The sequence below is a fragment of the Carcharodon carcharias genome, chromosome 11 (genome assembly GCF_017639515.1).
Source record: "Carcharodon carcharias isolate sCarCar2 chromosome 11, sCarCar2.pri, whole genome shotgun sequence".
NCBI classification, from domain to species: domain Eukaryota; kingdom Metazoa; phylum Chordata; class Chondrichthyes; order Lamniformes; family Lamnidae; genus Carcharodon; species Carcharodon carcharias.
The window spans coordinates 6,467,780-6,493,525 of NC_054477.1; the positions used below are offsets into that span (position 1 = coordinate 6,467,780).

Genomic DNA, 25,746 nt, shown 5'->3' on the forward strand with positions numbered 1-25,746 from the left:
AAAGTTAACTCTTTCTCTCTCCACCGAAGCTGCCGGACCTGCTGAGGTTTTCCAGCGTTTTCTGCTTTTACTGCGGCTAAAGGTGCTCCTTGTAACCCAGTAGGAGATGTGGACAATCCCTCATCAACGTGTCATTCCAGGAGACAGGAATATGGACCATGCCTGAAATAAAAACAGAAAATGCTGGGGAAATCTCAGCAGGTCTGGCAGCCTCTGTGGAGAGAGAGGCAGAGCTAACGTTTCCAGTCCGCATGACTCTTCTTCAGAGCTGTCAGACAATGTCCGATTGAACTCTGCTCGGATGAGTGTCTGGGGAGGGAGAGTCCAAGGATGAACTGGGTTAATCCGTCTACAGGGACCCCACTCAGCGAAGTGAGGAAAGGGCTTGGTGAGCCAACAGGAATGATGCTAGTTTTCCTGCCAAGGACTGCAATAAGTACCCCTCCCCACACTCCCAAACTCATCGCAAAATACTCAGCCGTTATTTTTTTTTTTTGGAGAGGGTGTTTCCTGGATGTTTGAGGGAGGGAGGGCGAGGAGGGAGGAAAGGCGAGGAAGCGGAAAAATGGGAACCAGTCCAACTGTTGACATCAATCTGACTGATCCTCCTCAAGTTGGAAGAAGCGTTGGTGACTTTCCAGAATCACAAACTGGAGATGGGACCGAGATCGCAATGCCCGGACTGTGCTACAGATCGAAGTGGTGGGGGGGTGGGGGGGTGTTGGGGGAAGAGGGTGGGCAGGGGAGTGCAAAACGGGGAGCCTTCCTCACAAGAGTACGCAGGACTTTCTGCTTTTCACTGGGGCTGGGTTAATGACAGCTCTCACTGCCTCAGCGAACACCTCTTTAATTCCTTCCTGGTTGAGTGCCGAGCACTCCATGTACTTCACGGCCTGGATCTGCTTGGCCAGCCCGTTCCCCTGATGCTGTGTGATGGGTGCCAGGCTCTGCTCCTTCAGCTTTTTGATGGTTTCTGGGTCGCTCCGCAGGTCCTTCTTGGTGCCCACCAGGAGCATGGGCACGTCCGGGCAGTGGTGGGTCACCTCGGGGTGCCACTTGTGACGGACATTCTCGTACGAGGGGGGGCTGGCTATGGAGAAGCAGATGATGAAGACATTGGTTTGGGGGTAGGACAAAGTCCTGAGTCTGTCGTACTCCTCCTGACCCGCAGTGTCCCAAAGGTTCAGACTAACTGTCCGACAGTCCACCGTGATCTGCGCGCTGTAGTTGTCGAAGACGGTCGGGATGTATTCTTTGGGAAAGGCATTGGTGGTGTAACAGATCAATAGGCAGGTCTTTCCAACTGCCCCATCTCCCACCACAACACACTTAATGCTCTGCATCCCTGGGCCACAGTTATCAGCTTCTCACTGTCAGCAACCTGCAAAAAGAAACATCCAAACGATCAAGAATTGACGAACACACTGTCTTCCCCTCACCCACTCCACCCCCGCTGGGCTGATCCTTCAGGCAACTCCTTACAACACTCCAAACCCAGATAACCGAGCGGCCACACTCACCTGGAAGATACCCGTTTGCCCAAGGGGCCAGTAGTAAGGTGGTAATGTTTCTGGAATAGTAATTCAGAGGCCTGAGGTAACACTCTAGAGACACGAGTCCAAATGCCACCACCGCAGCCAGACAAATTTAAATAAACCGGAAGTAAAAAGCCCGGTATCTGTCAAGCGCAGCCAGGAAGATTTTGGACAGGACTGGATCGGCTTTGGAGGGAGTGCAGTGTGGGTTTCCCAGAAGGATACCCGGACTCTGAAGGGGTAAAACCACAAAGAGAAACAGGGCTGTATTCTGTGGAAGTTAGAAGCTTAAGAGCTGCTTTCATCAAAGTTTTCAGGATTTTAAAGGGCAACAGGTAGGTTAGAGAGAGAGAATCTGCTTCTGCTGGCTGGGGAGTCTAGGACTAGGGGGCAGAGTCTAAAATTCTGTTCCTATGTTCTTACCGGATTGTTGCAAAAAACCCATCTGGGTCACTAATCCCCTTTAGGGAAGCAAATCTGCTGTCCCTCCTGGTCTGGCCTACATGTGACTCCAGACCCACAGCAATGTGGTTGACTCTTAACTGCCCTCTGGAATGGCCGAGCAAGACACTCAGTTGTATTCAAGAGGCTGCTTCACCATCAACTTCTCAAGGACAATCAGGGGTAGGCAATGAATACCAGCCCACAGAAACCCAGAAAGGCCTATGGGTAGCTGTCTTTTCATAGAGTCTGAAAGTCAAGGGTTCAAATCACAAGAGAGATGCAAGCATAAAATCTAGGCTGGCACTCCCAGTGCAGTACTGAGGGTGTGCCACACTGTCAGAGGGTCAGTGCTGAGGGAGCGCCGCACTGTCAGAGGGTCAGTGCTGAGGGAGCGCCGCACTGTCAGAGGGTCAGTGCTGAGGGAGCGCCGCACTGTCAGAGGGTCAGTGCTGAGGGAGCGCCGCACTGTCAGAGGGTCAGTGCTGAGGGAGCGCCGCACTGTCAGAGGGTCAGTGCTGAGGGAGCGCCGCACTGTCAGAGGGTCAGTGCTGAGGGAGCGCCGCACTGTCAGAGGGTCAGTGCTGAGGGAGCGCCGCACTGTCAGAGGGTCAGTGCTGAGGGAGCGCCGCACTGTCAGAGGGTCAGTGCTGAGGGAGCGCCGCACTGTCAGAGGGTCAGTGCTGAGGGAGCGCCGCACTGTCAGAGGGTCAGTGCTGAGGGAGCGCCGCACTGTCAGAGGGTCAGTGCTGAGGGAGCGCCGCACTGTCAGAGGGTCAGTGCTGAGGGAGCGCCGCACTGTCAGAGGGTCAGTGCTGAGGGAGCGCCGCACTGTCAGAGGGTCAGTGCTGAGGGAGCGCCGCACTGTCAGAGGGTCAGTGCTGAGGAAGCGCCGCACTGTCAGAGGGTCAGTGCTGAGGGAGCGCCGCACTGTCAGAGGGTCAGTGCTGAGGGAGCGACGCACTGTCAGAGGGTCAGTGCTGAGGGAGCGCCGCACTGTCAGAGGGTCAGTACTGAGGGAGCGCCGCACTGTCAGAGGGTCAGTACTGAGGGAGCGCCGCACTGTCAGAGGGTCAGTACTGAAGGAGCGCTGCACTGTCAGAGGGTCAGTATTGAGGGAGTGCCACACTGTCAGGGGGTCAGTACTGAGGGAGTGCCGCACTGTCGGAGGGTCAGTACTGAGGGAGTGCTGCACTGTCAGAGGGTCAGTACTGAAGGAGCGCTGCACTGTCAGAGGGTCAGTATTGAGGGAGTGCCACACTGTCAGGGGGTCAGTACTGAGGGAGTGCCGCACTGTCGGAGGGTCAGTACTGAGGGAGTGCTGCACTGTCAGAGGTTCAGTCGAAGGGGAGGTTTTGCGATGAGACGTTACACTGAAACTCTGTGTCCCCTCAGGTGGATGCAAAAAGATGTTATGGCCACTATCTTGACGAAGAGCAGGGAGTTCTCCCCAGTGTCTTCGTCAACATTTGTCCCTCAATCACCAACACTGAAACAGGTGATCTGATCATGATCATATAGCTGTTTTGTGGGATCTTGCTGTGCACAGATTGGCTGCAGTTTACGTTATCGGCTGTAAAGTGTGAGGCATGCAGAGGTTGTGAAAGGTGCTGTAGAAATGCCAGTTATCTCTGTCCTCCCCATTCAGCACCTCACGGGTTAACTAAAGTGAAAGTAAGGGCTGGGCTGACTCATTTCAATAATAACTTGTTAATTATTCATGTCACCGAGGGAATGGGAGGGCCAGGCTTATTCCGATAGTCTGATAAGGAGAGTGCTGAGGAAGTGGGCTGTTTAAACAGAGTGTTTCTGGTGCTATCCTCGGTCGGTGCAGTCACTTGAGTCTGTGAAGGGTGTGTTTACACAACGCTGACACCACAACATTTCGCTGACCTCCCACTTCTGGGACTTTGCCCCCAGCCAGGTTGGGAACCAAGCCAAATTAGTGCAGAACACCAACGCTTCATTTAAAACAGGCTGGGTTTCCATTCAAGCATCCCCCTTGCACTGATCCCCCAGGCCTCCTCCCTGACTCAATGCTCCTTGCTCTGCCTCACTGACTGTCAGCGCTGTTCTCAGAGACCCAGATTTAGTGGGTCCGAGGCAGAAGCAGCAGATACTGCGAGTTGGATAGACTCAGTGCCGTAAGGGGTTTAGAGGTAGAGAGGAGGATCATTAACCTGGGCACCAGGCTATGGTTTGATCCCTGCTCTGTATGGACACTGTGCAAAGGTTCCCCTGTGCCAAATGGAATGTTGATTCATTGGGGTTAGATTACAAACAGGTGGAAATGAAGCTACAGTTATTTAAAGCTTTGTTTAGACTCCCATTTGCAGTAACCGTGTTCAGTTCTGGGCCCTGCACCTCAGGAAGGATATACTGGCCTCAGAGGGGGTATTTTCAGGATGGCAACCTGTAACTAGTGGAGGGCCACAGTTATTTACAATATATATTAATGACTCGGATGGGAGAAGTGAGTGTACTATCACCAAGTTTGCAGATGGCACAAAAATAGGGGTGACGGCAAGTGGTGAGAATGACATAGAGAAACTAGAGAGATAAAGACTGGTTAAGTGAGTGGGCAAAAACTTGGCAGGTGGAATATACTGTTCTCAAGCATGCCCCCCCTTATCCCAACTCCCTGTCTTCTATTAGTTAGCCAATCCCCTATCCATGTTAATATACAACCTCCAACCCCACGGGCTCCTATCTTATTAAGTAGCTTTATGTGTGGTACCTTATGAAATACCTTTTGGAAATCCAAATATATTACGTCTACTGGTTCCCCTTTATCTATCCTACTTTTTATCTCCTTAAAGGATTCTAATAAATTTGTCAGGCATGATTTCCCCTTCATGCTGACTCTGCGTGATTATATGATGCATTTCTAAATACTCTGCTATTACAGCCTTTATAATAGACTCCAACATTTTCCCAATGACAGGGTATGTGCATGCGCGCACACACACACACACACACACACACACGCGCGCACACAGGTGCGAACAGGCGCTCCAGCAGGATATTAAACAGGAAAGAAGGATCACGGCTCATTATCTCCTTTCCTGACTTGAAGCTTAGAGGGCAATGCAGATTGAAGTGGCTCTCTCTGGGCAGGGTCCTGATACAGGAGCAGTGAGTGGAAAAAAGAGCTGCCAAAGTGCGCAAAGGTGACATGACTGAAACCTTTAAGACCCTGAGGGGTCTTGACAGGGGGGATGTGGAGCGGATGTTTCCCCTTGTGGGAGAGTCTAGAACTAAGGGTCACTGTTTTAAACATAAGGGGTCACTCACTCAAGGCAGAGAGGAGGAGAAATTTTTTCTCTCAGAGGGTTGTGAGTCTTTGGAACTCTCTTCCTCAAAAGGCGGTGGAAGCAGAGTCTTTGAATATTTTTAAGGCAGAGTTGGATGGACTCTTGATAAACAAGGGGGTGAAAGGTTATCGGGGGTAGGCGGGGTAGAGGTTACATTCAGAACTGCTAGTAACTTATTAAATGGCAGAGCAGGCTCGAGGGGCCAAGTGGCCTACTCCTGCTCCATGTTTGAGGGGCCGAGTGGCCTATTCCTGCTCCATGTTTGTATGACCTTGGGTGGCTCAATGTAAAACCAGTGTCTGATTATGCCCCTCTGAAGCACCTTGGAAAAGTGCTGGATAAGTGCAATATTGTTGCTTGGCAAGTACTGAGTTTAGAGAGATCTAACATCCAAATGAATGAATTATAGAGAGTAGAGATGGCTGGGCAGGTGATGAGTTGCAGCTGGGGTAAGTGGGAGCTGGTGGACGCCGGTGTGATCCACAATGACCACATCTGCAGCAAGTGTTGGCTGCTCCAGGAACTTCCGCTCAGAGTGGATGAGCTGGAGTCCGAGCTTCGGACACTGCAACACATCAGGGAGAGGGAGAGTTACCTGGACGCTGTTTTAGGAGGCAGTCACACCCCTTAGATTAATTACATCAAATTTGGTCCATGCTCAGGGACAGGAGGGTGTGACTGCGAGCAAGGCAGGTATGGGGATCCAGAATTTAGCTTTGAATGAGTCTCAACTGGTGCCCTTGTCCAATGGGTAAGAGGTTCTTGCTCCCGGTGTGGACAAGGCACTGACTATAGGGAGGATAAGCAAACTGACCACAGCACCGTGGTACAGAGCACTATTCAAGTGCAGGGAGAAAAGCAAAAGGTAGTAGTAATAGGGGATAGCATAGCTAGGGGAATAGATGCTGTTCTCTGCAGCAAAGACAGAGTCCCGAAGGCTGTGTTGCCTACTTGGTGCCAAGGTTAAAGACATCTCTTTGGGGCTGGAGAGGAACTTGGAGTGGGAGGGGAAGGATCCAGTTGTCGTGGTCCACGTAGGTTCCAACGATATAAGTAGGACTAGGAAAGAGGCTCTGCTGAGGGACTATGAGCAGCTCGGGGCTAAATTAAAGCAGAACCACAAAGGTAATAATCTCCAGATGACTACCTGAGCCATGTGCAAATTAGTATAGTGTAAATAAGATTAGAGAGGTAAATGTGTGGCTCAAAGATTGTTATGGGAGAAAAGGGTTATGATTTATGGGGCACTGGCACCAGTACTGGGGAAGGAGAGCGCTGTTCCATTGGGAAAGGTTTCATTTGAATCATGCTGGGACCAGTGTCCTGGCGAATTGCACATCTAGGGTTGTAGTTAGGACTTTAAACTAATTAGTGGGGGTGAGGGTTCAATTGAAGGGAAGTTTTAAAAATGAAAAAGGAACAAGAGAGCAGAGGTGTAGGTTGGTGAAGAGGCGAACGATAATCAAAATGTGACAGGAAGGGGCAGAAAATAAGCAGAAGAGTGCAGCAGGAATTAGAACCAGAATGAGTAATAACGGTAAAAAGTTGAAGCTTAAAGCTCTTCATCTGAATGCACTTGTAAGCATTTGTAGCAAGATAGATGAGTTGACAGCACAAATAGAAATAAATGAATATGACTTGATAGCTATTACAGAGATGTGGTTACAGGGTGACCAAGGCTGAGAACTCAATACTCAAGAGTCTTTGACGTTCTGGAAAAATAGGCAAAAGGAAAAGGAGGTGGGGTAGCTTTGTTAATAAAGGAAGGTATCAGTGCGGTGGTGAGTAGTGATATAGATGCAATAGATCGAGATGTGGAATCAGTTTGGGTGGAAGTAAGTAATAGCAAGGGGAAGAATTACGGGTGGGAGTCATCTATTGGCCCCCCGAAGATATGCCTCACTGTAGGACAAAGTATAAATTGGGAAATAATGGAGGTGTGTAAGAAGGGTGCTACAATTGTCAAGGGTGATTTTAATCTGCATATTGAATGGACAAATCAGATTGGCAGGGGTAAAATGGAAGATGAATTTATAGAGTGCATCAGGGATTGTTTCTTAGAGCAATACATTGCAGAAACTACCACCTGGGGACAGGCTATTTTAGATCTAGTAATGTGTAATGAGGTGGGATTAATAAGAGATCTCGTAGTTAAGGATCCCTTAGCGGGTAGCGATCACAACATGGTTGAATTTCACATTCAGTTTGAGGGTGAGCAACTCGGGTCTCAAACCAGTGTCCTCAACTTAAATAAGAGCAATTACGGAGTATGAAGAAAGAGTTGTGTAAAGCGGGCTGGGAAAATAGACTAAGGGGAAGGTCAGTGGATGAGTAGTGACAGATATTTAAGCAGATATTTCATAAAGCTCAGCAAAAATTTATCCTCATCAAAAAGGACTCAGTGAGAAAGATGAACCACCTGTGGTTAACAAAGGAGGTCAAGGAGAATATCTAATCAAAAACTAAGGCATACAAAGTGGCGAAATCTAGTGGTCGGCCAGAGGATTGGGAATTTTTTAAGAACCAGCAGCGAATGACTAAGAAACTAATAAAGAGGAAGAAAATTGAATATGAAAGTAAATTGGTAAGAAATATAAAAACAAACAGCAAGAGCTTCTGTGGGTATATAAAAAGAGAGTGGCTAAAGTGAGCGTGGCACTCTTGGTTATCGGAGAATTGATAACGAGGAACAGGGAAATGGCAGATAATTTAAACCAATATTTTGCATTGGTCTTCACAGTGGAGGAACTATAAACATCCTAACCATATCAGATAAGCAAGGAGCTAATGGGAGGAAAGATCTTGTAACAGTCTCTATCACGAAGGACAAAGTATTTGACAAATGAATGGGACTAAAGACAGACAAGTCGCCAGGACCTGATAACCTGCATCGAAGGGTTTTAAAGGAAGTGGCTGCAGAGATAGTGGAGGCATTGGTCGAAATATTCCAGAACTCACTGGATTTTGGGAGGGTCCCAGCGGATTGGAAAACCACTAATGTGACACCCCTGTTCAAGAAAGGACGGAGATAAATAGCAGGAAACTATAGGCCAGTCAGCCTAACATCTGTTGTTGGGAAAATGCTAGAGTCCATTACTAAGGAAGAAATAGCAGGACATCTAGAAAAGCTTAACACAATCAAACAGAGTCAACATGGTTTTGCGAAAGGGAAATCATGTTTGACAAATTAGCTAGAGCTCTTTGAGAATATAACAAGCAGAGTTGATAAAGGGGAACCGGTAGATGTAGTGTGTTTGGATTTCCGGAAGGCATTTGATCAGGTGCCACATAAAAGGTTATTGCACAAGAAAGGAGCTCATGGTATTGGGGATAATGTATTAGCATGGATTGAGGATTAGTTAACACACAGAAGACAGAGCGTCGGGATTAATGGATCTTTTTCAGGTTGGAAAGATGTAACTAGTGGAGTGCCACAAGGATCAGTCCTAGGGCCTCAATTATTTACAATCTATATTAATGACTTGAAGGAGGGGGCAGAGTGTAATGTATCCAAATTTGCTGATGATATAAAAATAAGTGGGAGAGCATGTTGTGATGAGGACATAAGGAATTTACAGGGGGATATAGACAGGTTGAGTGAGTGGGCAAAAACTTGGCAGATGGAGTTTAATGTAGGAAAGTGTGAGGTCATGCACTTTGGTAGGAAGAATCAAAGGGCAGACTATTATTTAAATAGAGAGAGACTCCAGAAAAATACAGCACAGAGGGATCTGGGTGTTCTTGTGCATGGAACACAAAATGTTAGTATGCAGGTGCAGCAAGTAATTAAGAAGGTAAATGGAATTTTGGTCTGTATTGCTAGGGAATTGGAGTTTAAAAATAGGGAAATCCTGTTACAACTGTACAGGGTGTTGGTGAGGCCGCACCTGGAGTACTGTGTACAGTTTTGGTCCCCGTATTTAGGAAAGGATATACTGGCATTGGAGGCAGTTCAAAAGAGATTCACTCGGCTGCTTCCTGGGACGAAGGGGGTTGACTTATCAAGAACAGCTAAACAGGTTAGGTCTTTATTCATTGGAGTTTAGAAGAATGAGGGATGATCTTATTGAAACGTACGAGATTCTAAGGGGGCTTGACTGGGTGGATGTTGAAAAGATGTCTCCACTAGTGGGGGAATCTCAAACTAGGGGACATAGTTACAGAATAAGGGGACACTTATTTAAAACTGAGATGCGAAGGAATTTCTTCTCACAGGGTAGTAAATGTCTGGAATTCTCTACCCCAGAGAGTTGTGGGGGCCAGATCACTGGAAGTATTTAAAGAGGAGGTGGATAGATTTTTAAAATACTGGGGAGTTCAGGGCTATGAGGAGCTGGCACGAAAGAGCAGTTGAGGCCTGGGGCAGATCAGCCATGATCTTATTGAATGGCGGGGCAGGCTTGAGGGGCCGAATGGCCTAATCCTGCTCCTATTTATGTTCTTATGCAACCCTAATTGCCTCTTGAACTGAGTGTATTGCTCGGCCATTTCAGAGGGCAATTCAGAGTCAGTCACATTGCTGTGGGTCTGGAGTCACATGTAGGCCAGACCGGGTAAGGACAGCAGATTTCCTTTTTGAGAATCCAGCCTCAGCACCCACACGCTTCTCACAGAAGTTTCTGGACCTCAGCAGCTGGATAGCAATTGCGTCACATCGAGTGTTTCATCACAACGTTCTAACCCATCTGAGTCTCCATTGACGTATCCTGGTTTCTGTCACATTCAGTAACCGCGGACGATCAGATTCTGTCTCATCATCTTATTCCAAAACACAGCTTAAGAAATGGCTTCGGGGTGGGGGGGGAAAGACCCATTTACTCACTCAAGTATCGTGTCAGTTAAGTGAAGGGAAAAACCCCGATGTCTCACTGGGCTGTGTAGGCCGTACTGTGAACGAGTTGGGGCAGAATCATACAGTAACAGGAGGAGGCCTTTCAGCCCCTCAAACATGTTCCACCATTCAATGAGATCATGGCTGATCTGAATCTTAACTCAATTTACCCTCCCTGACTGCATAAACTCTTAATACCCTTGACCAATAGGAATCTATCAAGCAAGTCTGGCAGCATCTGTGAAGAGAGAAAACAGAGTTAACGTTTCAGGCCTGTGACCTTTCATCAGAATCTAAAGATCACAGACCTGAAATGTTAACTCTGTTTCTCCCTCTCTACACGTGTCTCCAGACCTGCTGAGTTTTTCCAGCATTTCCTGTTTTTATCTCAGATTTCCATGATCTGCAATATTTTGCTTTTGTTAAAATCTATCAACTTTAGTTTTCAAACTTCCAACGATCCCCCAGCCTCTGCTGCTTTTCGGGGGAGGAGAGTTCCAGATCTCCACTCCCCTCTCTGTGTGAGGAAGCGCTTCCTGACACCCCTCCTGAACAGCCTGGCTGGGATTTTAAGATTCTGGCCCCCCTTGTTCTGGACTCTCTCCCGCATCAGAGGAAATACTTTCTCTCCATCGACCCCATCAGGTCGTTTAAATCGTCATAAACATCTCGATTTGATCACCCCTTAATCTTCTAATCTCAAGGGAATACAGGCCTGGTCTATGGCAAACAGTCCTCACAATTTTAATAGAAGCAAAATACTGCAGATGCTGGAATTCTGAAATAAAAACAAAGTGCTGGAAAAACTCAGCAGGTCTGGCAGCCTTTCTGGAGAGAAAAACAAAGTTAATGTTTCGAGTCTGTATGACTCTTTTTTAGAGCTAAAGAGAGGTAGGAATGTGATGAATTTAATTTGAATCCTCTTAGCCCTGGGATCATTCTGCACTGATCCATCTTCAAGGTCAATATATCCTTCCTCTGAGGTGCAGGGCCCAGAACTGAACCCAATTACTGCAGATGGGGTCCAACCAGAGCTTTATATAAACTGTAATATCATTTCCACCCCTTTCTATCGCAGACCACAAGTTAAAGACCAATATTCAGTAAGTCTTTTTAATTATTTTAACTGCAAACCTGCTGCAGTATGAATCACACTGCGGCAAGAGACTGGAGACTTCCTCAGGGACGTAGCCAGCTAATGAGGGAATAAGGCTTGTCTCAGGTGCCAACACTCAGGCCTATAAGTCAGGCTTGGAGTTTGAGGCCCCACCCAGAGCAGTGCCGAGGGAGCGCCGCGCGGTAGGAGGGTCAGCGCCGCGCGGTCGAGCGCCGAGGGAGCGCCGCGCTGTCGGAGGGTCAGCGCCGAGGGAGCGCCGCGCTGTCGGAGATGCTGTCTTTCTAACGAGGAGCCAAACTGAGGGTCTCTCTGCTCTCTCAGGTGGACGTAAAAGATCTCATGCCCACTATTTCAAAGAGGAGCAGGGGGAATTGTCTTGGTGTTCTGGCCAATATTTCTCCCTCTTATTATCATTCCTAAAATAAAAAGTTGATCTGGGCATTATCAGGTTGCTGTTTGCTGGATCTTGCTGTGTGCAGACTGGCTGCTGTTTCTCCTACATTACAACAGTGACTGTACTGCACACGTACCTCACAGGCTGAGTGGCCTCTGAGGGGGACTGAGGTTGCAAAGGCCACCATATAGATAGAAGTCTTCCTGTCAGATATCCCAGGTTCCTAATTTGGGTTGACTGCCACCTTGCATGGTGGCATTCCTAAACCACCAGGAGCAAACAGAACAAACCGTTGTTCCTGTTTTGGGTTTCTTCGTGGTTTGGTTTAGGCACGAGCCCTGTGACTGAGCCAAACCTGGGTGTAAGCTGAGTTTCGGAAATCCTGACAATCTGAGTGGTGAGAATGTGAAACCGGTTACCACAGGGAGTGGTTGAAGTGACTGGCAGATATATTTCAAAGGAACATAAAAACACAAGAAACAGGAGCAGGAATAGACGACGGGGCCCATCGAGCCTGCTCTGACGTTCAACACAATCATGGCCCATCTCGGGCTTCAACTCCACTTTCCTGCCTGCTCCTCATATCCCTTAATTTTCTGAGACTCCAAAAATCTGTCAACCCCAACCCCAGCCTTAAATGCATTCAGTGCTGGAGCATCCACAACCATAGGTACATGAACCCAGCCTTCTGGACTGGAGTTCAACAAGTTCAGACCATGAAATCTTTCCTCTATCCTAACCCCCTTTGTTATCCATTCATTTTTATTTTTATCCACTTATCCTTATTCATTTATCCATGGTTTTATCCCCCTTTTCATCCCCCTTTCTATCCCATTTTCTATCTTTTTGTTGCCCACCACCGTCCCTTCCCCCACCCCCACCCCAAGGACCATCTGTCATTCGTTCATGTTGTTCTTTTCAGAGTGCTTACCCTTGTCCTGCTATTATCACATTCTGCTTTCTTACCTCAACGCCACTATCAGCACCTCATTTAGCCCTCACCACCACCATTAACAACCCCTTTGTCCTTTTGTTCATGATATCTTTGTCCATCTCTCCTTTGCCCCCACCTATTGCTGGCCTATCCAGCCTCACCTGCTCCACCCCCCCTTAAACAGGATACATTTCATCACATTTCCACTTCTCTTCAGCTCTGTAGAAGAGTCATACGAACTGGAAACGTTAACTCTGTTCCTCTCCCCACAGATGTCGTCAGACCTGCTGCGCTTTTCCAGCATTTTCTGTTTTTGTTTCAGATTTCCAGCATCCGCAGTTATTTTGCTTTTACCACAGCTTTCCAGATGTAGTCTCACCAAAACCCTGTACAACTGTAGCAAAACGTCTTTATTCCTGTACTCCCATTCTCTCGCAATAAAGGCCAACATGTCATTTGCCTTTCTAATTGCTTGTTGCACATGTGAACTAACTTTTGCTGTACTTGTACAAGGAACACAAAAGTCTCTTTGAACATCAGCACTTATAAATTTCACACCTTTTAAAAGATATTCCTCCTGTCTATTCCTACAACCAAAGTGAATAACTTTACATTTCCCTACGTTACACTCCATCTGCCATCTCGTTGTCCGCTCACCAAACCCTGTTTATATCTCCTTGCAGCCTCTCGGTGTCCTCCCCACAGCATCCTTTCCCACCTAGCTTTGTATTATCAGTACATTTAGATACATTACTCTGTCTCTTTGTTGAAGTCATTAATATAAATTATAAATAGCTGAGGTCCCAGCACTGATCCTTGTGACACTCCGCTAGTCACAGCCTGCAACTTAAAAATGCCCCATTTATCCCCACTCTGTGTTTCCTGTCTGTTAACCAATCCTCTATCAATGTTAATATATCACCACCAACTCCTTGAGCCTGTACCTTGCCTATTTACCTTTTGTATAGCACCTTATCAAGTGCCTTTTGGAAATCCCAGTATACTACATCTACTGGTTCCCCTTTAGCTACCCACCCTGCTAGAAACATCCTCAATAAATTTGTCAACCGTGATTTCCCTTTTGTAAAACCACGTCGACTCTGTCTATGCTATGCTTTGCTAAGTGCATTGTTAAAACTTCCTTAATAATAGATTCCAGCATTTTCCCAACAACTGAAGTCAGGCTGACTGGCCTGCAGTTCCTCTCTTCTCACTCCCTTTCCTGAATAGCGGTTTTATATTTGTTAACTTCAGATCTGTTGAGACGGTTTAGAATCTCGGAAATATTTGGGAAAATCACAGCCCATGCATCCACTATCCCTGCAGCTCTCTCTTTCAGGACACTAGGGTGTGTGCTAGCAAGCCCTGGGGATTGGTCAGATTTTAGTCCCTTAAGTTGCACCAATACTTTTTCTCTGCTGATATTATTCTAATTTCCTCACTTTTATTAGCCCCTCGGTTACTGTCTGTTTCTGGTATGGAACTGGTGCCTTCTCCGGTGAAGACAGACACAAAATATTTGTGCAATGCCTTTGCCATTTCTTCATTCCCCATGATAATTTCTCCTTCGGTATCACTAAGGGCTGAATGTTTACTTTAACTATTCTTCCTTCCATAATCTTATAAAAGCTCTTACAATCTGATTTTTTTATATTTCTAGCTAGTTTACCCTCACATTCTAATTCTTCCCTGTTTATCAACTTTTTGGTGGCCCTTTGCTGGTTTCTAAAACACTCCCAATCCTCAAACACTCTTTGCAACATTATAAGCCCCTTCTTTCAATCTAATACTATCCTTAATCTCCTTAGTAAACCACAGGCCTTTCTTGCTGAGTTTTGTTTTTCAATGGAATGTCTTTTGTTGAACACTGAATTGTTGCCATAAATATTCCCCATTGTTCATTTACCTCCATACCTTTTAGTCTATTGACCCAATTAATCTTAGCCAGTTCTCCCCTCAGACCTATGTAATGTACCTTTGTTTAAGTTTAAGATCCCCATTTTGGACTAGAGTATGTCACTTGCAAACTTAATATGGAATTCAATGGTATATGTTCACTATTTCCCACTGGATCTTTTCTTTGAGATTATTAATTAGCCCTGCTTCATTACACAATACTAGATCTCAAATAGCTCTACCCCTAATTGGTTCCACAACCCATTACCCCAGGAAGTGAGATAAACACATGAGGCAGAAAGGAATGTGTGTTAGAAGCAGACCCCTCGAGTCTGCTGCACCATTCAATAAGGTCATGACCGCTCTGACTGTAGCCTCAACTCCACATTCTGCCTTAGACAAGAATCTATCTACCTCTGCCTTCAAAATATTCATTGGCCCTGCCCATCCCATCCCTAAATGACCTTGAACTTGAGTGGCTTGCTCGGGGCATTTCAGAGGGCAGTTAAGGATCAACCCACATTGCTGTGGGTCTGGAGTCACACGTAGGCCAGACCGGGTAAGGATGGCAGATTTCCTTCCCTAAAGGGCGTTAGTGAACCAGATGGGTTTTTATGACAATCAACAATGGTTCCATGGCCACCATTATTGAGACTAGTTTTATATTACAAATTTTATTAATTAAATTTAAATTCCACCAACTGTAGTGAGATGTGTTTGAACCCACATCCCCAGAGCATTAGCCTAGGCCTCTGGATTACATGTCCAGTGACATGACCACTATGCTACCGTCTCCCCGCTTCTAAATGTTTTCAAACTGCTTCTAGTACATCTATATCCGTGCTTAAATAAGGAGACTAAAACTGTACACAGTACTCTAGATGTGAATAGAAGGGTATGTCGATAGGGTGAGAGAAATAGGGGGCTGGGGGGAGGCACAGAACAGATGGGCCGAATGGCTTGTTTCTGTGCTGTAAATACTGGGTAATTGCCATGTGCTGAACTGTCTAGGGATTGTACACATCTCTCGCAGGCATTAATGGGGAGGATCATTAAACCAATTTATTCCCATCTCCATATCATCACACAACTTGACTATTACCTCAGCTCATCAGCTGCTGAAACCTTCATTCATGCCTTTGTAGATTTGGCTTGTTCCAACTTTCTCCTGGCCGGTCTCTCACATTCCACCCTCCATAGACCGGAACTCACCTAAAACTCTGCTGCCCACATCCTTACTCCCACCAAGTCACATTCCCCGATCACCCCTGTGCTCGCTGACCTACACTGGCTGCTGCTCAAGCAACAGCACAATTCTAAACTTCTCATCCTTGTTTTCAAGTCCCTCCATAGCCTCACCCCTCCCTATCTCTGTAATACCTCCCAGCCCCACAGCCCCCAAATATATCCACACTCGTGACTCTAATCTCTTGTACATCCCCGATTTTAATGGCATTGGAAAGACATACATTTGTGTAGCGCCTTTCAAAACATCGCAAAATGTTTTACAGCGAATGAAGTATTTTGAAGTGTGGCCTCTTTTGCAATGTAGGAAATGCAACAGTCAATTTGTGCACAGCAAGCTCCCACAAACAGCAATGTGATGACGACCAGATCATCTGTTTCAGTGATGTCGGTAAAGGAATAAATATTTCTCCAGGACACTGGGGAGAAGTCTCCAGCTCAAAAAGTGGCAACAAGGTCTTATATACCCATTGGAAAGGGCAGATAGGGCCTTGATTTGACATTTTATAAAGACAGCCACTCTGACCGTGCGCCACTCCCTCAGCACTGCCCCTCGGACAGTGCGCCACTCCCTCAGCACTGCCCCTCGGACAGTGCGCCACTCCCTCAGCACTGCCCCTCGGACAGTGCGCCACTCCCTCAGCACTGCCCCTCGGACAGTGCTCCACTCCCTCAGCACTGCCCCTCGGACAGTGCGCCACTCCCTCAGCACTGCCCCTCCGACAGTGCGCCACTCCCTCAGCACTGCCCCTCCGACAGTGCGCCACTCCCTCAGCACTGCCCCTCCGACAGTGCGCCACTCCCTCAGCACTGCCCCTCGGACAGTGCGCCACTCCCTCAGCACTGCCCCTCGGACAGTGCGCCACTCCCTCAGCACTGCCCCTCGGACAGTGAGAGTGTCAGCCTGGCCCACATGTTCAAGTCCCTATAGTGGGACCTGAACCCACAAGCTCGGACCCAGAGGCGCGAATACTTCTCACTGAGCCACAGTTGACAAAGGTCTGGGTAAATAACCCTGGCCTTGTCCAGAACGTGAGGAGACAAGCTGCCATGACAGAGTGAGGGTGGGCAGAGAGTCTGTCAGGAACAGGGTCGGTGGTGGGGGGGGGGGGGTGAATGGCTGGTTGGGGGAGTGTCAATTCTCAGTGGTGGAGTTGAGCAACCTCTGACTCTCAGCACATGCTCCGGCCTGATTTCTTCACCCAGCGAGATGTCGGAATCTCAATGTTGAAAAGGTTTCCAAACACCCCAGCAATTCCGTTCGAGCTTCCTCACTGACAGAAGGCGAGAACACGGAGGGAAAAAAGGAGAACAGGAGGCCTGATCAGCAGGTTGGCTGTGGGCTTGACATGCAGCAATCGAGACCTCTCCTGATCCCAAACCTCCCCACATCTCCCCCGCACCCCCCACCGCCTCCAGCTCACCTTTCATTACCCCGCAACCCGGGCCCAGCCAAATATCCCAGCTCACTGCCCAATGAGCAGGGGAAATGACCCTCTCCGAACATCGGTGGTGGGGAAGCTTTGAGAAACAATAATTTCAGGTCAAAATTAACAGTCGCTTGGGCAAAGTCGGGCTAATTAAGGAAAGTCAGCAGGGGTTGGTTAAGGACAAATTGTGTTTATCTAACGTGGAGTTTTTTGAAGAGGTAACAGGATGGGTTGATATGGGTAATGCTGTTGATGTGGTGTACTTGGACTTCCAAAGGGCGTTTGATAAAGTGCCACATAACAGACTTGTGAACAAAGTTAGAGCTCATGGAATAAAAGGGACAGTAGCAACATGGATATGGAATTGGCCAAGTGACAGGAAACAGAGAGTAGTGGTTAATGGATGTTTGTCAGGCTGGAGGAAGGTTTGTAGTGGAGTTCCCCAGGGGTCAGTGTTTCGAGCTTGCTCTTCCTGATACATATTAATAGCCTAGACCTTAGTGTACAGGCCACAATTTCAAAATTTGCAGATGATACAAAATTTCCAAGTATTGCAAACTGTGCGGACTCAATGGTCTAAATGGCCTATTTCTGCTCCTGTGTCTTACGGTCTAGGATAGCGTAGAACTTCAAAAGGACAAAGACCACTTGGTGGAGTGGGCAGATCAGTGGCAGATGAAATTTGACACAGAGAAGTGTGAACTGATTCATTTTGGTAGGAAGAACATGGAGAGACAATATAAAATAAAGGGTACAGTCCTAAAGGGGGTGCAGGAACAGAGAGACCTGGGGGTATATGTGCATAAAACACAAAGTGGCAGGACAGGTTGAGAGAGTAGTTAATAAAGTATAATATAGTAGTTAATAGAGTATCCTGAACTTTACTCATTGGGGCATAGAGTGCAAGAGCAAGGAGGTTATGTTGCACTTATATAAGACGCTAGTTCAGCCTCAGCTGGAGTTTTGTGTCCAGTTCTGAGTGCCACACTTTAGGAAGGATGTGAAACATTGGAAATAGTGCAGAAAAGATTCACGAGAATGGTTCCAGGGATGAGGAACTTCAGTAATGGAGATAGATTGGAGAAGTTGGGGCTGTTTTCCTTGGGGAAGAGATGGCCGAGAGGAGATTTGACAGAAGTGTTCAGAATCATGAGGGATCTGGACAGAGTAGAGAGGGAGAAACTGTTCCCATTGCTGGAGGGATTGAGAATGAGAGGGCACAGAATTAAGGTGATTGGCAAAAGAAGCAATGGAGACACGAGGAGAAACTTTTCCCCCCAGCGAGTGGTTAGGATCTGGAATGCTCAGCCTGAGAGTGTGGGGAAGGCGGGTTCAATCGAACTTTCAAAAGGGAATTGGACAGTTATCTGGAAAGGAAGAGTGTGCAGGGTTACAAGGAGAAGGCAGGGGGAGTGGGACAAAGTGAATTGCTTCTTCAGAGGGCAAGCAGAGACACTAGGGCCGAACGGCATCTTTCTGTGCTGCAACCATTCGATGATTCGATCACAGTTGAATGGAGGTGGGGGGTTTGTCCATGAACTCCGACAGTGCAGGTCCGTCAAGCTGAAAGTTACTCTGAATTTTAATCCAGTTCGTGTGAAATGTTTCCCTCAGCCCAACACTGCTGCAGTCAACGGCAACAAACATCGCTCTTCCTGACACCTTATCTCAAACTCCAAGATTTGGCCACAAAGGAGTGCAAATGTGGATAAGACCTGTACCCGGCTCACACCAACAGTAAACTGTAGGTCAACATCACCGTTAAACACCACATTTCAAAACCAAATTTACTCCAAAAGAAAAGACACAATTACATTTCTATAGAGCCTTTCACAACCTCAGGATGTCTCAAAATGCTTTACAGCCAATGAAGCTCTTCTGAGGTGTAGCCACTGTCGTATTGCAGGAAACACAGCAGCCAATTTGTGCACAGCAAGCTCCCATAAATAACAATGTTACAGTGACCCAGATAATCTGAATTTAGTTATGTTGCTTGAGGAATACTGGGGAGAACTCCGAAACTGTTCTTCAAAATAGTCAAAATGTCCATCTGCGAAGGGCAGACGGGACCTCACTTTAATATTTAATTCCAAAGATGACACCTCTGACGTGCGGCGCTCCCTCAGCACTGACCCTCCCACAGCGCCGCGCTCCCTCAGCACTGACCCTCCCACAGCGCGGAGCTCCCTCAGCACTGACCCTCCCACAGCGCCGCGCTCCCTCAGCACTGACCCTCCCACAGCGCCGCGCTCCCTCAGCACTGACCCTCCCACAGCGCCGCGCTCCCTCAGCACTGACCCTCCCACAGCGCCGCGCTCCCTCAGCACTGACCCTCCCACAGCGCCGCGCTCCCTCAGCACTGACCCTCCCACAGCGCCGCGCTCCCTCAGCACTGACCCTCCGACAGCGCGGTGCTCCCTCAGGACTGACCCTCCGACAGCGCGGCGCTCCCTCAGCACTGACCCTCCAACAGCGCGGCGCTCCCTCAGCACTGACCCTCCGACAGCACGGCGCTCCCTCAGCACTGACCCTCCGACAGCGCAGAGCTCCCTCAGCTCTGCACTGGGAATTTCAGCTTTGATATTGTGTGCTCGTGTCTCTGGAGTCGGTATCAAACCCATGACCTTCAGAGTCAGGGGGCGAGAGTTCTGCCCAGTGAGCCAGGGGCATTACTCTCCAGAAAACCTCTAATATTCTGGGTGCCTCTCACTCAGTCTTTGCAATCGGTAGAGACAGTGACAGCCAGTCGCTCATTCACAGCCTGAAACCTGCCCTTCCAAACCTGCCTCCCCCTCACATTCCACAAACCAGCCATAGATGCCTCAATCTGCTGACCGGCAGTTCGAAAGCGATAGACCACATTACAAACATCGAATGAAAACCTAGCAACTCCAGCGGAGGTACAGTCACAGAATGGTTACAGCACAGACGGCCCTTCAGCCCATCATGTTTGTACCAGCTCTCCAAATGAGCAATTAACTTTGTCCCGCTCCCCCTGCCTTCTCCCCATAACCCTGAATATTCTTCCTTTCCAGGTAACTGTCTAATTCCCTTTTGAAAGCCTCGATTGAACCTGCCTCCACCACACTCTCAGGCAGCGCATTCCAGATCCTAACCACTCGCTGTGTGAAAAAGTTTCTCCTCATGTCTCCATTGCTTCTTTTACCAATTACCTTAAATCTGTGACAACTCATTCTCAATCCTTCCACCAATGGGAACAGTTTCTCCCTCTCTAATCTGGCCAGATCCCTCATGATTTTGACACCTCTGTCAAATCTCCTCTCAGTCTTCTCTTCTCCAGTAGAACTTCTCCAATCTATCTTCATAACTAAATTTCCTCATCTGTGGAACTATTCTCGTGAATCTTTTGTGCACACTCTCTAAATCCTTCACATCCTTCCTAAAGTGTGGCACTCAGAACTGGACACAATACTCCAGTTGAGGCAGAACTAGTGTTATATACAAGTTCAACATAACCTCCTTGCTCTTGTACTCTCTGCCCCTATTAATAAAGCCCAGGATACTGAATGCTTTATTAACTGCTCTCTCAACCTGTCCTTCCACCTTCAATAATTTATGCACATATACCCCCAGCTCCCTCTGCTCCTGCACCCCCTTTAGAATTGTACCCTTTACTTTATATTGTCTCTCCATGTTCTCCCTATCAAAGTGAATCTCTTTACATTTCTCTGCACTACATTTTGACTACTGCCTATCCCACCAACTTGTTTATATTGTTTTCAAGTTCGACACTATCCTCCCCACAGTTCACAACGATTCCAAATTTCGTATCACCTGCATATTTTGTACTTGCACCCTGTACACCAAGATCTAGATCGTTAATATGTATCAGGAAAAGCAAGGGTCCCAACACTGACCCCTGGGGAACTCCACTACAAACCTTCCTCCAGCCCAAAAAATATCCATTGACCATGACTTTCTGTTCCCTGTCACTCAGCCAATTCTGTATCCACGTTGCTATTGTCCCTTTTATTCCACGAGATATAATTTTTCCTCACAAGTTTGTTGTGTGGCACTGTATCAAACGCCTTTCGGAAGCCCATGTACACCACATCAACAGCATTACCCTCATCAACCCTCTCTGTTACCTCATTAAAAACTTCGGCAAGTTAGTTAATCATGATTTCCCTTGGCAAATCAGTGCTGGCTTTCCTTAATTAGTCCACAAATATTCCAAGTGTTAACCTGGCAGTAATTCCAGAGACAGGGTCAAGCAGTGGGTCAAAGGGCACATTCGCCCCATTGTGGGCTGCGATGGAATGGATTCTTGGTGGGTCCCCAACTGCTCTTGTCCGAAGGATCCTACCAGCAACACTGACCCTCCTCTTCCCTTTTGCAGGTAATAACTTTCATTTATATAGCACCTTTAACATCCCAAAGCACTTCACAGGAGCATTATAAAACAAAATTCAACACTGAGCCACATTAGGCAATATTAGGTCAGGTGGCCAAAATCTTGATCAAAGAGGTAGATTTTAAGGAGATCTTAAAGTAGGGAAGTGAGGTAGGGAGGTGGAGAGGTTTAGGGAGGGAATTCCTGAGCTTGAGGCCCAAGCAACTCAAACACGGCCACCAATGGTAGAGTGATTAAAATTGGGATGCTACAGAGGCCAGAATTGGTGAAGGCAATGATCCTGGCGGGTTTTGGGGCTGGAGGAGGTTACAAGATAGGGAGGGGAGTGAGGTCATGGAGGGATTTGAAAATGAGGATGAAAATGTTAAATTTGAGGCACTGCCTGACTGGGAGTCAATGTAGGTCAAAGAGCACAAGGGTGATAGGGGAACAGGATTTGGTGGGTGTCAGGACACAGGCAGAAGTCTATTACTGAATGTGGGGTAGGGGTCAGATACAAAACAGCAATTTAATCACAGAGTCTAACCAAAAAAGAAACACAGGCAAAATGACATTATTGTGGTGTCCGGACAGACAGATGCTCTATGCCAACTGTACCCAACACTCACCAGAGCTCTCCAGGCGATCGGTGGGCACAGAGTACCCAAGTTACCCAAAGAGAGGGGCCCCAACCCCTCCGAATTCTCCCCAGACCCCCCAAACCCCACCACCTCTGGACTGACCCCATCCCCCTGTGGACTGACCCCAGACCCCCCCCCCCCGCCCCCCGACCCTCTGGACTGACTCCAGAGTCCACCCCCCTCCCAGCCTGACCCCAAACCTCTCCAGAATTACCCCACTGGACCATCCCGAACCATGCCCACCCGCAACACATGAATAATGATGGTTCTCTTATCTTCTCACCTCCCCACCCCCCCCCCATCCATCCTCCCCTTCCCCCTCCCTCCTCCCCACCTCCCTCCCTCCATCCCCCTCCCAAACTCCTTTCCATTCCCCCCCCACACCACCTGCCCCACCCCCTCCAAACCCCTACCCACACCCTCCAATCCCATCCCTCCTTCCACCCCCACTCCCCCTCCATCCTCCCACCCCCCTCCAACCCCATCCTCCAACCTCTCCACCCCCACTCCCCCTCCATCCTCCCACCCCCCTCCAACCACATCCTCCAACCTCTCCACCCCCACTCCCCCTCCATTCCCGGCCTGTCACTCAGAGGAATTCTGTTCTGGGTTTAAGGCATCTTTTGCTCCCGGAACAGTGTCTGTCACGGTCCACAGTCACTGAGAACAGTTAGGCAGTACATTTCCTTTCTAATGTGACATCTCCTAAACACATACAACACACTGAAGACCCCCACCCCGAGGACTCAGGGAAAAGATCCTGGATTTTTTCTGGAGGGTGAGGAATGTTTGTTTTTCTCTGTGTTTTGTGCACAGTGCTGGGTGAATTGGCAGCAACACAGTCCAAGCACAAAAACTGCCCAGCGTTTCCAAGGAGTGAGCAGCTCCTCAGGGGAAAGGGAGGTCCAGAGGCTGCTCCACAAATCAGACCCACACCCATCTCAACACAGACACAGCAGCAGCAACAATAACTCAAGAATCAAACCTGGTGAGGATAAGGGGGAGCACTAACAGACAGACAGACAGAGAGAGAAAGAGAGACAGAGTGAGAAAGAGAGACAGTGAGAGAGAAAGAGAGACAGAGTGAGAGAGAAAGAGAGAAAGAGAGACAGAGAGACAGAGTGAGAGAGAGAGAGACAGAGTGAGAGAGAGAGAGACAGAGTGAGAGAGAGAGAGACAGAGTGAGAGAGTGAGAGAGAGAGAGACAGAGTGAGAGAGAGAGAGACAGAGAGACAGAGTGAGAGAAAGAGAGACAGAGAGACAGGGTGAGAAAGAGAGACAGGGTGAGAAAGAGAGACAGGGTGAGAAAGAGAGACAGGGTGAGAAAGAGAGACAGGGTGAGAAAGAGAGACAGGGTGAGAAAGAGAGACAGGGTGAGAGAGAGAGAGAGAAAGAGAGACAGGGTGAGAAAGAGAGAGAGAAAAAGAAAGACAGGGTGAGAAAGAGAGAGAAAGAGAGACAGAGTGAGAAAGAGAGAGAGAGAAAGAGAGACAGAGTGAGAAAGAGAGAGAGAGAGAGAGACAGAGTGAGAAAGAGAGAGAAAGAGAGACAGTGAGAAAGAGAGAGAAAGAGAGACAGTGAGAAAGAGAGAGAAAGAGGGACAGTGAGAAAGAGAGAGAAAGAGAGACAGTGAGAAAGAGAGACAGAGAGAGAGAGAAAAAGAGAGACAGAGTGAGAAAGAGAGAGAAAGAGAGACAGTGAGAAAGAGAGACAGAGAGAGAGAGAAAAAGAGAGACAGAGTGAGAAAGAGAGACTGAGAGAGAAAGAGACAGAGAGAGAAAGAGACAGAGAGAGAAAGAGAGACAGAGAGAGAGACAGTGAGAAAGAGAGAGAGACAGACAGAGTGAGAGTGAGAAAGAGAGAGAGAGAGAGAGGTGCAGAGTGAGAGAGAAAGAGGGACAGAGAGAAAGAAAGAACGAGAGAGAGAGGAAGTGAAAGGGCAGAAACAGTTTCTGTTGTTCATTCCCCCCCCCCCCCCCCCCAAAGTCCAGGAGCATCGATTGAAAATGTCCGATCGAGGAGGGGAGGAGGAGGGGGGGAGCCCAGGACCCAGACAAAACCCCACCCAGACAGAGACCCAGACATATTCCCAGACACAGACAGAAACCCCCCTCCGCCGCGCACCCCCCCCACCCCCAAATCTCCGCTCCCGCCCCCCCCCCCCTCCCCCCAAAACAAATCTCCGCTCCCGCGGCTCCGCTCAAAGTTTTTTTTTACAAAAGGAAACAAACTTTTGGAAAGTTTGGGTGAAGTTTCTGGTTGCCCCCCGGGTCCCGCTGCCCCTCCCTCCCTCCCTCCCCCTCCTCCGTCCGCCCGCCAGGTTAACGCCGGCTGCGGCAGCGGCGCAATGTCAGACTCACCTCGCATCTCCTCCGCTCGCCTCTCACTCCGGTTACAGATTCGAGGAAGTGACCGCCCCGCTTCAGAGGAAGTTCCGTTACTGACACCCATCAGGCGGTGGCAGAGAGCCAGAAACCTCTTAAAGAGGCAACTGGCAGCCGGGGGTGGGGGGGAGGCTCTACCCTTTTTGGGGGGGGGGGGGGGGGGGGGGGGGTGTAAGAGGGGCCAGATCACCTAGGAAACTCCTCCCCAGATCATCCCAACCCCACTCCCTTTTAATCCCAGATCCTTAATCCCAGAGAATGTGGGAGGTGGGCCAGGAGATGACCATGAGCAGAGGATGGAGCTGGTCAGGGGTAGGGGTAGGGGTAGGGGTGGGGGTAGGGGTGGGGGTGAGATTCCTCTAATTCTTCTAAACTCACCGCTGAGTAAACTGGGATTAAATTCTCTCGAGTTTAGTAGAACGGGAGGCGATCCCGTTGAAACCTGCAAAATTCCGAAGGGTAAAAGCAAAATACTGCGGATGCTGGAAATCTGAAACAAAAACAGAAGTAGCTGGGAAAACTCAGCAGGTCCGGCAGCGTGTGCGGAGAGAGAAACAGAGTTAACGTTTGGAGTCCTTCTTCTCAACCCCTCCTTTGTCCCCCACCTATCGCTGGCCTCCTATCCAGCTCCACCTGCCCCTACAGCATTAATGCTCCACAGCATTAATTTAATCACATTTCTACCTCTCTGTAGCTCTGAAGGAGGGTCACAGGGACTCGAAACGTTTACTCTGTTCCTCTCTCCACTGATGCTGCCAGACCTGCTGAGTTTTCCCGGCGTTTTCTGTTTTTGTTTCAGATTCTGAAAGAGTTTGATCGGGTGGACGCAGATCGTTTCCACTGGTCGGGAATCTAAAACACGGGGGCCACAGTCCCAGGATAAGGAGCCGATCATTTAGGACTGAGATGAAAAATTTCTTCGCTCAAAGGGTTGTGAATCTTTGGAATTCTGTGGATGCTATTTCAGAGGGCGTGTAAGAATCAACCACTTTGCTGTGGGTCTGGAGTCACATGTAGGCCAGACCGGGTAAGGACAGCAGATTTCCTTCCCTAAAGGACATTAGTGAACCAGATGGGTTTTTATGACAATCAACAATGGTTTCATTGATGATTGAACGATGAAAGGCTGGGGTAGAGTGGATAGGGAGGACAGAACTCTGTTAGCAGAGAGGACTGCAGTGGTTCTAAAAAGTGCCACTAAGGGTAGTTAGGGATGGGCAATAAATGCTG

At 48.3% G+C, this 25,746-nt stretch overlaps 1 protein-coding gene across 2 annotated transcripts; it reads right to left on the reverse strand.

The window, feature by feature from the left end:
- Nucleotides 1-408: 408 nt before the first annotated feature.
- Nucleotides 409-24,573, reverse strand: LOC121284288 (rho-related GTP-binding protein RhoG). 2 transcript variants are annotated; one of them, XM_041199642.1, is made up of 2 exons: nt 24,493-24,573; nt 409-1,381 (listed from the first exon to the last, which is right to left on the reverse strand). In XM_041199642.1, exon 2 carries the CDS (start codon nt 1,341-1,343, stop codon nt 768-770), a length of 576 nt encoding a protein of 191 aa, XP_041055576.1. In that variant the 5' UTR covers nt 1,344-1,381; nt 24,493-24,573; the 3' UTR covers nt 409-767. The 2 variants fall into 2 exon arrangements, with proteins under 2 accessions (XP_041055576.1, XP_041055577.1); XM_041199643.1 differs by lacking the exon at nt 24,493-24,573 and adding an exon at nt 1,521-1,544.
- Between the last annotated feature and the right edge of the window lie 1,173 nt (nt 24,574-25,746).

Coding starts and splice junctions, on each gene's coding strand:
- LOC121284288 (XM_041199642.1), bottom strand. CDS start 1,343: ATGCAGAGCATTAAGTGTGTTGTGGTGGGAGATGGGGCAGTTGGAAAG.